The sequence below is a fragment of the Oncorhynchus gorbuscha genome, linkage group LG02, assembly GCF_021184085.1.
Source record: "Oncorhynchus gorbuscha isolate QuinsamMale2020 ecotype Even-year linkage group LG02, OgorEven_v1.0, whole genome shotgun sequence".
Classification (NCBI taxonomy): Eukaryota; Metazoa; Chordata; class Actinopteri; order Salmoniformes; family Salmonidae; genus Oncorhynchus; species Oncorhynchus gorbuscha.
This window is the reverse complement of record NC_060174.1, coordinates 73036256-73051549: the sequence shown is the minus strand read 5'-3', so window position 1 is coordinate 73051549 and position 15294 is coordinate 73036256. Positions and strand designations below refer to the sequence as shown.

General features: G+C 43.9%; 1 protein-coding gene across 1 annotated transcript in view; it reads right to left on the bottom strand.

Moving 5' to 3' along the window:
- LOC124008975 (teneurin-1-like) overlaps window positions 1-15294 on the bottom strand; it is a 190930-nt gene that overhangs the window by 3343 nt on the left and 172293 nt on the right. Inside the window, exons 24-31 of the mRNA XM_046320569.1 lie at window positions 12346-12712; window positions 11443-11953; window positions 10410-10582; window positions 9407-9642; window positions 7141-7434; window positions 6630-7020; window positions 2670-3890; window positions 2-144 (exon numbers count right to left, since the gene is read on the bottom strand). Coding sequence (XP_046176525.1) covers window positions 2-144; window positions 2670-3890; window positions 6630-7020; window positions 7141-7434; window positions 9407-9642; window positions 10410-10582; window positions 11443-11953; window positions 12346-12712 — 3336 coding nt within the window. The remainder of the gene's footprint in view (window position 1; window positions 145-2669; window positions 3891-6629; window positions 7021-7140; window positions 7435-9406; window positions 9643-10409; window positions 10583-11442; window positions 11954-12345; window positions 12713-15294) is intronic.

Here is a 15294-nt window from a genome sequence, read left to right as displayed (position 1 = left end):
CCTTGCTAGGGTCCCAGTCTTGTGTCTTGGTTTGAGTCTTCATCATTTCGTAGGTTTGCTCCATGCTCTCCACCTCCGGCTTGGGGTAACCAGGGACAACGTTGTGGAGCTGGAACCCAAACAGTTGCAACCAACTGCTGATGTCTGAAGACAGAAGGTATCGAGGAGTCAATGACAGGGCATTGGATTTGAGCTTTTGTCATGCAACCCAATTGAAACCATCCTGTCTAATTATCTGTCTACACTGCGTGAACAATTATCAGAAAAGTGAGTATACTGTTCTTATCATTATTTCTATTCACATTTTCCAACTCCAAACCATATAAACTTGAATGCTTATGGGATGTAATCATTTTCAGGTGATATGTATTTGTGTAATGAGGGAGGGTGTGGTGAAAGTGAATAACACCTTATATCAAGGTGTGCATGACTATTAGGAGATTTAACTGAAACTGAAAAGTCAAATGGTAAAATGCCTTTCAGAGGGATGCAACACTCTTCAAATAGCTCAACTATTGAGGCGTGACCACCGGACAATCAAACGTTTTGTTGCGAATAGTCAACTGGGAGCGTAAAGAACACATGGAGAAGAAAAGACGCAAATGAACTGCAAAAGACTTAAACGTCAAGCTACCAGGAACCCGTTATCTCCCAGTGGCACCATATTCCACAACTGAGAAGACTTAAACGTCAAGCTACCAGGAACCCGTTATCTCCCAGTGGCACCATATTCCACAACTGAGAAGACTTAAACGTCAAGCTACCAGGAACCCGTTATCTCCCAGTGGCACCATATTCCACAACTGAGAAGACTTAAACGTCAAGCTACCAGGAACCCATTATCTCCCAGTGTCACCATATTCCACAACTGAGAAGACTTAAACGTCAAGCTACCAGGAACCCGTTATCTCCCAGTGTCACCATATTCCACAACTGAGAAGACTTAAACGTCAAGCTACCAGGAACCCATTATCTCCCAGTGGCACCATATTCCACAACTGAGAAGACTTAAACGTCAAGCTACCAGGAACCCATTATCTCCCAGTGGCACCATATTCCACAACTGAGAAGACTTAAACGTCAAGCTACCAGGAACCCGTTATCTCCCAGTGGCACCATATTCCACAACTGAGAAGACTTAAACGTCAAGCTACCAGGAACCCGTTATCTCCCAGTGGCACCATATTCCACAACTGAGAAGACTTAAACGTCAAGCTACCAGGAACCCATTATCTCCCAGTGGCACCATATTCCACAACTGAGAAGACTTAAACGTCAAGCTACCAGGAACCCGTTATCTCCCAGTGTCACCATATTCCACAACTGAGAAGACTTAAACGTCAAGCTACCAGGAACCCGTTATCTCCCAGTGTCACCATATTCCACAACTGAGAAGACTTAAACGTCAAGCTACCAGGAACCCGTTATCTCCCAGTGTCACCATATTCCACAACTGAGAAGACTTAAACGTCAAGCTACCAGGAACCCGTTATCTCCCAGTGGCACCATATTCCACAACTGAGAAGACTTAAACGTCAAGCTACCAGGAACCCATTATCCCCCAGTGGCACCATATTCCACAACTACAACCTACCTGGAGTGTCCAGAAGTACAAGGTGTCAAGTGCTCAGAGACATGGCCAAGGTCAAGAAGGCTGAAACACGACCAACACTGAATAAGATTCACAAGTTTGGGCAAAGAAATACCTGAAGACAGATTTTTCAAAGGTTTTATGGACAGATGAAATGAGTGACTCTTGATGGACCAGATGGACGGGCCCATGGCTGGATCAGTAATGGACACAGGGCACAACTTTGAGTCAGGCGCCAGCAAGGTGGGGGAGGGGTACTGGTATGGGCTGCTATCATTAAGAATGAGGTAGTTGGAGCTTTTCAGGTTGAAGATGGGACTGAAACTCAACTCCCAAACCTACTGCCAGTTTCTGGAACATTCTTTCTTCAATCAGTGGTACAGGAAGAAGTTCTCAGCATTCAGGAAGGCCATGATCTTTATGCAGGACAATGCTCCATCACATGCATCCAAGTACTCCACTGCTGGCTAGCCAGTAAAGGCCTCAAAGATGCCTGAATAATGACCTGGCCCCCTTCCTCACCTGGCTTAAATCCTATTGAGAACTTGTGGGCCCTTCTCAAACGTGAGATTTACAGTAAGGGAAGACGATACACCTCTTAACAGCATTTGGGAGGCTGTGGTTGCTGCTTCAACGAAAGTTGATCGTGAACAGATCAAGAAACTGACAGACTCCATGGATGGAAGGCTCATGCCAGTTTTTAAAAATAAGGGTGGCTATATTGGTCACTGAATATTTTTGAAAGGCCAAAAGTTGTATTTAATTGTCATTTGGTGTTACTTATTTGTTACACTTTCTCAAAAAAATGGAGAATTAACAAGTGAGTTGGGATAATTTATTTTTGTAATTTAGTTGCCTAATAATTGTGCACACTTATATATTCCCCAGAGAAAGACAAAACTCCCTTTTCCTTTGTTAAACATTCAGGTTTGAGGTTCAATAACATTTTGGATTGACTGGGAGCATTGTTTGTTCAACAATAAAATGAATCCTGAGGAATATAATTTGCCTAATACTTGTGCACGCAGTGTATATCTCCTAAGGAACATATAGTGGATCTCATCAACATTAGTCTTACCTGTAGTGAACTTGGTGACATCCTGTAACTCTGCAACAGGGTAGTTGTTTTTGAAGGAGTAGAGGTTGAAAGGCTTGGGGTTGATGCTGAGCTCCGTCCACAGGTTATGGTTGGGAGTGGTCCACCTCCCAGCCACCACATCATAGTCCCTCCTCCCCAGGTGGACCAGCTTGGTCAGCGCATCATATAGACCGCCCTGGAACCCGATGATCAGCTGAAAGGAAGGGTTTGAGTCTTGGTAGATGTCTCCGTAAGGGGTGTAAAGCATCTCCTTGACGATGTGTCCTTGGCTGCTGAAGATGGCCAGTGGCGTGCCAGAGTTATCACAGGCTACGTAGTACTCCTCCCCGCTGCTCAGCTCCATGGCGATGAGGTGTCCCTGCAGGTCGTAATAGAGCGAGGTGATCTCAGAGCTGGAGTGGTTGTACATGTGGGTCACCCTGGTGGGTTTGGTCAGGTCGGCATAGAAGTACTGCAGCTGCTGGCCGTCACTGGTCCTGCTGGCCACCCGCCTGCCCAGGCCGTCGTAGCGGTAGTGAACACTCCTCTCTGACACTTTGTCAAACGCTTTGGCAAGCAGCCCGTTGGAGTTGTAATCAAACATGACATTGCCCCGCAGGCGAAGAAAGCCATCTTCATCCATTTTGTACTGAATTTCTCCGAGCCGTGTTATGCGGTCTCGTAAGTCGTAGCGCAGCGGCGTTAGTCTGGCACTGTTGCCATGACTCAGTAAATTAATGTTGCCGTTGAGGTCGTAACTATAGCGCCACTGTGGCCTATCATTCACCGACACAGCCTGGAGCTGACTATCAGCATCATACTCGTATGAGTAGCGTGTTATATTGTTATCCACACCAATCCTGATGTCACAGATAGTGATGCGGCCCATGTTGTCATACTGCACTGTCATCCAGTAGGCAATAGACTTCAGGATCTCATACTGGACCTCGATCACTTGTCCGTTGGCATTAAATATCTTAGTGTGCTTCATGATGTGTGTAGTGATCACTTGATTGAGGTCATAGTTTATGACACTGAATTTCCCAAACTGTTCAATTCTTCCTGACACATCAACATAACGGTAAAGGTCAATGGGAAGAGGGGTTTCATTAATCATGGCCTGCATGCTGGTGACCCGGAAGTTATTATAGCTGTAGTCAAATCTGGCATTCACCAGGCCCTCCACACTAAACCTGTAGATCTGTCTCCCAACCAGAGGACCTGTGGGGAGAATAATCACCATTAAATTATCCGTTAAAAAACAATGAAACGTCATATCTGAGTAATTATAAAATTTATGTTCATGACTCTAGCAGCTCTTTAAAGTTTGAAGCCATCCATATCCCCAATAGCAGAGCAGAGATGCCTGAAGACTACCAATACTAATCCAGGTTATCAAACTGCTTTGTTCACACCCATATGGGTTGCACATAGTATTGCGTAGACTGAACTAACTAAAGCAGAATGAAAGACATTTTAATTACTTCTGTCCTCAGGAGATGAATATTACATGGTGATAGTATTGTGTGACTGCAAATTAAGTTGGCGGCTGTTGACCTGTCATGCTTGAAATTGCAGATTGAATGACAAAGCAATTGAATGGCAGTTAATTAATGTGGACTTATTCATTCTCCCAGTCAGCTCTGTAAAGGCCTCTAACAACATGCTCAATACCTTCACTTGGATCTCAAAGCTGCTCAGGAACTCACAGAGCAACAAAAAAAGGCCTAAAGTCTGATACTTAGTGTAGGTGTGCACAAGGTTAATGAATTGTTATCTACACTATTGAAGTGATAAAGTGTGTAATAAATAAATATATATATATAAAACATCAAAGTAGGTGAAATATAAGTAATTAGTTTTAATGAAGGTATACAGTACATACAACTACAGTATCAAAAGTATGTGGACACTGGCTCGTCAAACATCTCACTCCAAAATCATGGGCAATAATATGGAGTTGGTCCCCCCTTTGCTGCTATAACAGCCTCCACTCTTCTGCAGGGACTTGCTTCCATTCAGACACAAGAGCATTAGTGAGGTTGGGCACTGACATTGGGTGATTAGGCCTGGCTCGCAGTCAGTGTTCCAATTCATCCCAAAGGTGTTCAATAGGGTTGAGGTCAGGGCTCTGTGCAGGCCAGTCAAGTTCTTCCACACCGATCTCGACAAACCATTTCTGTATGGACCTCGCTTTGTGCACGGGGGCATTGTCATGCTGAAACAAGAAGGGCCTTCCCCAAACTGTTGCCACGTAGTTGGAAGCACAAAATCGTCTATAATGTCATTGTATGCTGTAGCGTTAAGATTTTCCTTCATTGGAACTAAGGTGCCTAGCTCGAACCATGAAAAACAGCCCCAGACCATTATTCCTCCACCAAACTTTACAGTTGGCACTATGCATTGTTGCATGTAGCGTTCTCCTGGCATCTGCCAAACTTAGATTTGTACATCGTATTGCCTTTACACTGACGTTGCTTGCTGACTGACGTTGCATCCAGAGGCAGTTTGGAACTCGGTAGTGAGTGTTGCAACCGACAGACAATTTTTACTCGCTAAGTGCTTCAGCACGTGGCGTTCACGTTCTGTGAGCTTGTGTGGCCTACCACTTCGCGGCTGAGTCATTGTTGCTCCTAGACATTTCCACTTCACAATTACATCGCTTACAGCTGACTGGGGTTAGCTCTAACAGGGCACAAATTTGATGAACTGACTTGTTGGAAAGGTGTGATCCTACGAAGGTGCAACGTTGAAAGTCACTGAGCTCTTCAGTACAGGCAATTCTACTGCCAATGTCCGTCTATGGAGATTGCACGGCTGTGTGCTCGATTTTATACACCTGTCAGCAACAGGTATGGCTGAAATAGCCAAATCCACTAATTTGAAGGGGTGTCCACATACTTTTGGCAATCAATGTACACCATATCAAAACCAGCATGTAGAAGTCCATATTTGAGCCAGCCAAATCAACCAGCCAGGCTATATATTCTCAAGGATTCTCATTCATGCTCTCGTCTACCATCATCCCTCTCTCTCTGCTGTCCCTGATTGCTTATTTCAGCTTCAAATCAGACTTATTGTGGCCTGCCAGTGGAGGACCTGGGATGCTATTAAGAACACGTTCATTTCAATTCGTTAGAAGGAAATGGAGGTGGATTTGTGCAGGGGGCCTAGCATGGAGACTGGGAGAGACTGGCAGAGTCTGGTGACCCCCAACAGCGAGACATGTACGTCTAAAAAAAGGACAGAATAGAAGTCTGTAAAGCTGAGGAAATTGCTCATCAGTGCACAGCAGCACTCCCAATCTCCATCTCTTCAGAATGGGTTCTGAATTGGTGCCCTATATAATCAGTGCGCCATTCCACATGGGCTTTATAGGGATTTCAAATCCCTACGGAGTTCTGGAGACATTCATGGATTTTGCTCCCAAAAATAGATTTAAACTCAGCAGACTGAATAGGATACATCATTCTCATGGGTTAATTATTGGGGCCATATGCCAGAGGATATATTTCAAGAGGTGCTAATAGTGTATTTCATGGTGGTATACTCAATCTCTCAAAGCAGACTTATATGTCAAACTTTAAGTCTACTCTGACATAAAGCATTATCAGAATTGCTTATAGTGATTAGAGCTCACAATGAAGGATGATCTTCAGCTATGCCTAAAGGCCTCCTCATCTAATATAGCTTATATGGCTTATTGTCTTAAACTCCTGCAGAGGTACAACCATTTGTGGTTTTATTTCTTACATTAACCTGTCATAATACATTCCATTATTAAAATCAATAAGCTCCTTTATGGCATCCCAATCATTTAGAATCCATCTTATCATCTTCTTTTTGTTATGTGAGGATCATACTTTATTACTGAGGTTTAACCGGCTTGTCTTCGTTTGTATAGTCATTACATGCTATTCCCCATCCAGTTAGCTAGAAGGTTGGTCTGTATTGCGGTACCTGTCTGTCTGTAGCGGATGGTGCACATGAAGCCCTGGTTCATGAGGTGGATGGTCTTCACCCCCCCGGAGGTCTCCTCGTAGGTGTAGGTGACCAGGGTGGTGTCGTACAGGATCTCTGCCAGGCGGGACTGGCGGGTGTAGCGGTAGAGGATACGGCGGCCAGTGCCCAGGTACAGAGTCTGGAGCAGACGGCCATCATGGCTGTAGTCGTGGATCACAGAGGCTCCGCTGCTGTCTGGTGGGCTGTAGGTGTTCCTGTAGTAGCCTACTGACAGCATAGACTGCAGGCTGTGACGCACCATACTGGGCATGGTCACAGACATCAGGTAGTCCGTGTGGTCATACTCAAAGGTGTACCGCCGCTGGCTGTGCAACAGCAGCATGACCGACTGCAGAACACACAAACAGAAGTGGATTAATGCTCTGAGCTACAGACTGCCACTTCATTCATATCCATACAGAGAACAAACTAAAACAATATTTGTTCCGTCTAGCAAATAACTGAATACCTTCTCCAGAAAAGTGTAGCTCCATATCTTCCCATTGGTCCATGTCCTGGAGACCACCCTCCCATTCTCATACTCCAGTTTCTCTGACCAGTTGCCCCTCTGGATGCTGGTAACCAGGCCCGCTGGAGAGTAGGTCACATTCACCTCATTGTACTTGCTGCTGGGAGACCAGACGATGGGACGCCCCATCTGGTCATAGAGGATCCGCAGGGTGAACTTACGGTGGTCGTCATAGATCTTGCCTACTCGTGTGGCTTGGTTAAAGTCTATGGACAGCACGTTTCTGTTGTGAGCCTGGGGATGGTGAGAGACAAGAATGATAGGTGAGTGAGTGGTACAGTCGTTCCTCCAAGTAACAAAACTAGATCTGTTGACTGGAAAACGGTTCTATCCCCGGAGATAAGAGCGATACAATCTATGTTATGTTTAAAAAACAGATCTGTGATGCTGATTCGACACAGAGCTTTTAAAGACTTTAGTGTGATGGTAAATGAGTGTTTTCACCATCACTAGAAATAGCGATTAAGACCGGCAGTAATGGAGCTGAATGTTCCCTCTCTGCCTCAGCTCAACTAGAAATGGGCCCGAAATGCTTTTATTTCATTCCATCCTAATTGGTAGGAGGAAGAAGTTAAACATTCTGCACAGTCTTTCCCTCGTTATCCTCCTTTCGCTGACAGTCATCATCGTATCTCCCTCTGTGCATGTTCTATGAAGTCTGGGATACAATTGATTTCCCAATTTCACTGTCTGAATCTAAAAATATTCCACAAAAAAAGTTCTAGGGATCCATAATATTTGAGCAAGTCATGTCTATACAGTTGAAGTCAGAAGTTTACGTACATCTTAGCCAAATACATTTAAACTCAGTTTTCACAATTCCTGACATTTAATCTTAGTAAAAATTCCATGTTTTAGGTCAGTTAGGATCACCACTTTATTTTAAGAATGTGAAATGCCACAAGAATAGTAGAAAGAATGAATTATTTCAGCTTTTATTTCTTTCATCACATTCCCAGTGGGTCAGAAGTTTACGTACACTCAATTAGTATTTGGTAGCATTGCTTTAAATTGTTTAACTAGGGTTATACGTTTTGGGTAGCCTTCCACAAGCTTCCCAAAATAAGTTGGGTGAATTTTGGCCCATTCTTCCTGACATGGCTTAGAAAGGAGGATAACGAGGGAAAGACTGTGCAGAATGTTTGACTTATTCCTCCTACCAATCAGGTTTGTAGGCCTCTTTGCTCGCACACGCATTTTCAGTTCTGCCCACAAATGTTCTATAGGATTGAGGTCAGGGCATTGTGATGGCCACTCCAATACCTTGATTTTGTTGTCCTTAAGCCATTTTGCCACACATTCTGAAGTATGCTTGGGGGCATTGTCCATTTGGAAGACCCATTTGCAACCAAGCTTCCTGACTGATGTCTTGAGATGTTGCTTCAATATATAAACATAATTTTCCTCCCTCATGATGACATCTATTTTCTGAAGTGTACCAGTCCCTCCTGCAGCAAAGCACCTCTACAACATGATGCTGCCACCCCCTTGCTTCACGGTTGGAATGGTGTTCTTCGGCTTGCAAGCCTCCCCCTTTTTCCTCCAAACATTAAGTTGGTCATTAAAGTCAAACAGTTCTATTTTTGTTTCATCAGACCAGAGGACATTTCTCCAAAAAGTACAATCTTTGTCCCCATGTGCAGTTGGCTTTTTTATGTCGGTTTTGGAGCAGTGGCTTCTTCTTTCCTGAGTGGCCTTTCAGGTTATGTCGATATAGGACTCGTTTTTACTGTGGATAGAGATACTTTTTTGTTGTGAATTTTCCCCCCTTTTTCCCCCAATTTCGTGGTATCCAATTGTTAGTAGTTACTATCTTTCGCACCAAAATACATGAATCTCTAGTCTCCTTCCTGAGCAGTGTGACGGCTGTGCATTCCCATGATGTTTATACTTGCGCCCTATTGTTTATACAGATGAACGTGCAAATATTTATAAAAATGTGTTTTCACTTCGTCATTGTGTGTAGATGGGTGAGGGAAAAAAGGGGTATGAATACTTTTTGAAGGCACTGTATATCTTCCATTTACCATGACTTGTAGTGTTATGGAACAGTCATCAACGTCCCGTAGGGAGACAATCAGTCTGCTGTACTGTACGTAACACCTTCAGCACACTGTTGTATTGTACCACATGGAGACATTCCTCCCACACAACACATATGGTGAGGGGTATTGTGCTCACACAGTCTGTTCTGTCTCTTCCTTACCCTGAGCCTGCGTTCGTAGGCTGTGTAGTTCCCTTTCGCCTGGTCTCTTCTCTGCCTCCACTCGATGACACTGTGAGCATTCTCGCCCGGAAGGGTGATGTTACACTTGCCCACCGTGGGGTTGACCACGCCCGCCGAGATGTGAGGTTCTGTGTTCAGGGTCACCTCCATGCCGCTGGCGAACGTCACCCACAGAGAGCCGTCCGAACTCACACGGTACGTGTTTTGAGCATGCTCTGTGTGGGGGCATGTGACAGAGTAACAGAGAGTGAGTAGGAGAGACAAAGAGAGGTTAACTCATGCAGTACTACAACAGGGACAGCCAACTCATACTGCCACTGTAGACTACATACCCTAAATGGCAGCAGTCAGGGGGAAAAGTATTATAATTAAACTGACTGTTGAATATGCATATTTCAGTAATACCACTGTGTTATCTCTTCAATAAAAGACATGAATAATATTATTCACCACTTTTATTGAAGAGATAACAGAATGGTATATTATTGCACGTGCCATGTGACATTTCATTGGTATCTCCTTGAGTCACTATATTTCTACAAACCACTTGTGTGTCTATGTGAGAACAGAGGTGTGACCGTGTGAAAGGAGATTGTGAGACATGGAATAAACTCCGCTCTCAGCAGCTCTCTCACTTCTCTCTCACTTCTCTCTTCTTTGCTGTTTGTAGGAAAGTCCGTGTTTACTTCCTCACCAACTCTTCACACCTTTGTCAGAACTGTCATCTCATTTGTATTTTAATGCTCTATTAAATAGCTGTTGGGCCGTCATTAAAACGGTTAACCTTGTAAAGGCATATATGTGAACAATGCGTTAAGGAGACCGAAATAACTCAGATATAGAAAGGAATGCATTTGCTTCATCATTGCTGGTGACATGCCTGACTTCACATGGCCTCTGCGGCATGACAGTGCGGCATGATAATGAACAAACAAAAAAAAGAAACGAGAGATGAGAAACTGCCGCGAAACCTTACTACTACCTTGGCGTAATGTATAGATAGTGCTGGCAGCAGAGAAGTTTGTGGCTGTGATGAATTTCTCCCGATTTGAAGTGTCTGCTTCCACTCGCACTGATTTCTCCATATTGCCGTAGAAACTGCTGACCTCTCCCGTTGGCAAGGTGACATTGATGAGATGACCATCAGAATTATACCTGGTCAAGGACACACCCAGTCATATAACATCCTAACAAGGTCTGAAATCTGGGTCTTAAAATATTGTGACAACCTTGTATTGTAAAATGGAAACATTTATTGTGGATTCCAGAATAATCAAATTTTGGAAGGAGCTGAGCGCCTTCTGTAGTTCCATAGTTTCACCACTGGGTGACAGTATAACAATGCTGCTGGAACAAAGGAGCCAATGAGGTTTGACCTCCAACGGCAGTCACTGCAGGACACTGAGGACAGTATTAGAATGGAGTTTGAGTGGATTTGGGCTTTTTCACAGGGACACAATAAAGGGGAGGTTGTATTGCCGATCAGACTAAATTAAAGGGAGGAAAATAAAGAGGCAGTGAAAAGGATTCTTTGCCCCTGACATCCGAACAGATTTTAAACCCAATGCGCCCCTGAACAAATCCCTCAAAATGCCTACGCAAACATTTTATATAATCATACTATTCCCACATCTCTTTCAGGCTTTGATTCACCAACAAAAAGAAGACAATTTCCGCAGGCCAGCCTGTGGAATTGCCCCAATTAGAGAAAAACATAATTTAGGAAATAATCTTCTATTAGAAAATCCATTTATATTTCCTTTTTTTCTGACAATCTTATTTATATACCTTTCAAATTTCACATATTCCAAACTCTCTGAAAAACTGCAATACTGCAGCAAAATGTTACTGTATAATGGGAGTGTAGGTGGTGAAGCTCTTAAAGCTCTTCACATAGAGGCAGACAGGAACAAGACTTTGGCTGTGATATGCAGGATGCTAATAGAGTATATTCTTAAGCATAATTGTCATTGACGTCAATAGACAGACGGGAAGGAGTGCTGCGGAATACTCACTGATAGACCGTTGTCCAGGCAATCTCATTGCTCATGGTTGCCAGGAGACCTGAGTTGCCATGGTAGCTGATCTGCGCTAGGTCATGCGCCAGGGCGGAGACCTTCTTGAGGACGCCCCCATTGCTGATAGTGAGCCAATAGACCTGACCCCCGGGCACCAGCAGCCAGAGGGGCACGCCATTGGCATCACGGCGCACGTGGACCGCGGTGTCGTCGCTGGAGACCACGGCGCTCACGTCGCCCTCTCCTGAGTAGGTGAAGTTATAGACGTAGTCTCCGGTGACCAGGCTGCGGGTGTGGAGGTGGGTGCCGTTCACGCTGAACAGATAGAGCTCCTGGTCCACCACAGAGGTGATCTCATACATGCTGTTCTGGTTGAGCTGGGGCCTGTTGGGGGACAGGGCCCTGATACGGATGTTCCCCAGGTCTGAGATGTACAGAGTCCCGTTAGGGGAAACAGCCAGGGACGAGGGAGCCTTTAGCTTGGCATCACGGGCATATCCACCATCGCCTGTGGAAAAAGGACAATGCAGAGATTGAGCACTCAACCAGCTAAGGTAGAATACATTGAACAACTATTTATGTATTTATACTTATAATAATGTGGTGTTTGACAAGTCGCGATGTCAAATAAAATGTATATGAATAATACATCATAGACAAACTGAGTGTTGAGCAAAAGCCAAATGAAGTTGCAGTTCATCCCATCCCTCTACTGAGATATTTCATACGTTAAAGTATCTTTGTTTTGTCAAGCTAGACTGATGCCACCATAACCATCATGCGGGCGGGTTACAATAGTTCCAAATCATTGCATGTCCATCCAGAGAGCCTCTCCACAGGTCTCTGATAGACTGCTGAAGTTAGTCTGAGGCATAATGGTGTTCACAACAGGGGACCCACCAGAGAAGCAGTCACAGTTGGGGTCGATCTTGCAGTCACACTCAGTGGGCGCCCCGGCCACCACAGAGATCTCCCCGTTGGTGGTGACCTGCTGGATGCGGTTGATCTTCCTCTCATCCGTCTCAGCGATGTAGAGCGTGCCCTGGTGGGAAACTGCGATGGCTTTGGCTGCCTCCAGGGTGGAGTGGACAGCTGCCTTGCTGACCAGGTAGTGGTCGATCCCAGGGACCTGGCAGTGGATGGGCCGGCCCGCCACGATCCTCACCTGGCTGCTCTCTGACACCTGGATCACTATGTTGTTGTCCAGGATGTACAGGGAGTTGTCCATGGGGTTGACAGCCAGGTAGGTGGGCCATTCTAGACGAACCTAGAGCAGGGAAACAGTTTAACAAGTGTACATAGATGGGTGCCGCAAAGTTTCTCCTGAAACATTTCCTTTACAGTTTTTCTACTGTCTTTGATGATCTAAGTTGCATCATATTGTAATGAATATTATGCAATGTTATGTAAAAGAAATAGTCAGAATTGCACAGACAGTGCCTTCAGAAAGTATTCACACCCCTTGACTTTTCCAGATTTTGTTGTGCTACAAAGTGGGATTAAAATTGATTTGTCCGTTTTTTTTACGATCTACACAAAATAATCTGTAATGTCAAAGTGGTAGAAAAATTTGAACATTTGTAAAATATTTATAAAAAATACTGATTAGATAAGTATTTAACCCCCTGATTCAATACATTCTAGAATCCCCTTTGACAGAGATTACAGCTGTGAGTTTTTCTGGGAAAGTCTAAGAGCTTTCCACACCTGAATTGTGCAACATTTGCCCATGATCCTTTTCAAAATTCTTCTACTGTCAAATTGGTTGTTGATTATTGCTATACAACCATTTTCAGGTCTTGCCAAAGCTTTTTAAGCAGATTTAAGTCAAAACTGTAACTCGGCCATTCAGAAACATTCACTGTCTTCTTGGTATCTCCAGTGTAGAATTAGCCTTGTGTTTTAGGTTATTGTCCTGCTGAAAGGTGAATTAATCTCCCAGTGTCTGGTGTAAAGTAGATTGAATCTGTGGTTGAAATTCCCTGGACCTTACAGATAATTGTATATGTGGGGTACAGGGATGAGTTAGTCGTTCAGAACTCACGTTAAACACTAGAATTGCACACAGTGAGCATGTGACTTGTTAAGCACATTTCTACTCCTGAACTTTAGGCCATAACTAAGGGGTTGAATACTTATTGACTCAAGACATTTCAGCTTTTCATTTTTGATTCATTTGTAAACATTTCGAAAAGCATAATTCCACTTTGACATTATGCGGTATTGTGTGTAGGCCAGTGACACATTTTCTTCCCAATATAATCCATTTTAAATGTCGAAAAAGTCTAGGGGTGTGAATTGTTTCTGAAGGCACTGTACGCTGTGTAGACTTCTTGGGCAAAGTCTGTCAGTGTCATACATTCAGCAATATTAAGTAGGCCATTTCAAATAGAGGACATATTGTGAAAGCCGTATAATAGCATGTGACTATTGTACCAGTGGTAATGTAACTAAGGTCATTTTTGTACGTGTGCTCACACTGTGTTCCCCTGAGACTCAGCTAAGGACACACATTTGAAATAAAAATCTCCAAGGTACAGTTCACTAAGCGTGAGTGGGATACTTAAGGGTGCTGGACAGTCCTAATAAAGAAATGTGCCCATATAATCACCCCTGTGTTTAATCGGATCATGAAAAACCATTCTTCCACCACAAATAATGGGTGCAAAGTGTTCCTGCACAATAGGGGTGAATGATTCAGATTGGTGGAGGATAAAATGAGTTGCCATCTCACCTTCAAGCACTCTGAGATGATCTGATGAAAGGGACTGTATAAATGCAAGTCAATTGTGCATGAATGAAAGGGATCTGTTCAGGAATAATTTGACACTTCTCTACACTGGTAACACAATATACTGACAGTATAGTGTCCACGCATTCAAATTGGAGGTGAGTTGTCCCACTGCAGCCATCATTTCAAAGCACATCTGTGTTGTGAGAGAAGCCTGGCAGCCCCCCCCCCCCCAAAAAAAACCAATGCTAATTGACATCATGCATTTTTCTCTCCTGCGATTGAAAAAACAAAATCAATGCAACCTGCTCCGCCTAAAAGCTGTCATATGCTTGCATTTTGTTTGCATGAAGATCTGGAATAGTGTGATAGGCTCGGTCACATATAATACACTATCACTGAACTTTTCCATGATTTCAATTCACTCTGTACCCACACAATGCTAATCTGTTTGCAGTGACTCAATACAACTCTCTCCCAACCCTTATAAATAAAGTGCTTTATTATTCACTTGCAGGGGTCTCATTTGCTAGGGGAGGGGAACCAGAGAGTTATGCCTTATTGCACTGGAAAAGCCCGGAGTGGTGGATTGAATGGAGTATTGGACTCCCTTTGTTTCTTAGATCTCTGCAGCCTTCTATTGTTTTCAGAATGGCTTGGGGGAGAAACACATTGCTCTTGAGATGAGACAGTGTTTATCTTCCAGTGTGATTCAACAACTAAATAACTCTCATTTGCCTCCTGCACAGAAATCAGCTTTGTTCCAATCTGGGGTCACAGTTTAAAGTATTTGTTGGGCTGTGCATGCTGAGAGGCCTTAGGCCTTGCACACACCAACACATATGCATGGAGAATTCTGGAGAAAAGGGAATACCATTGCCAAACCTATATATAAACCACCACCACACATCATATTAAAAATGGCCAACTCACTGCAATACTGGCCATTACTGTGATTCGAGGCTGTGGTCTGATAGTTTGGATATCTGATTGTATCACAGTAGAACATCAAGCTTTGCATGTGAGATACCTGAGGAGGAGGGAGAGCGCCAACTTGCAAGTTAGCATCTTGAGGATGAAGTTGTTTAAAATCACTCCACTGCATAATACATCCACGG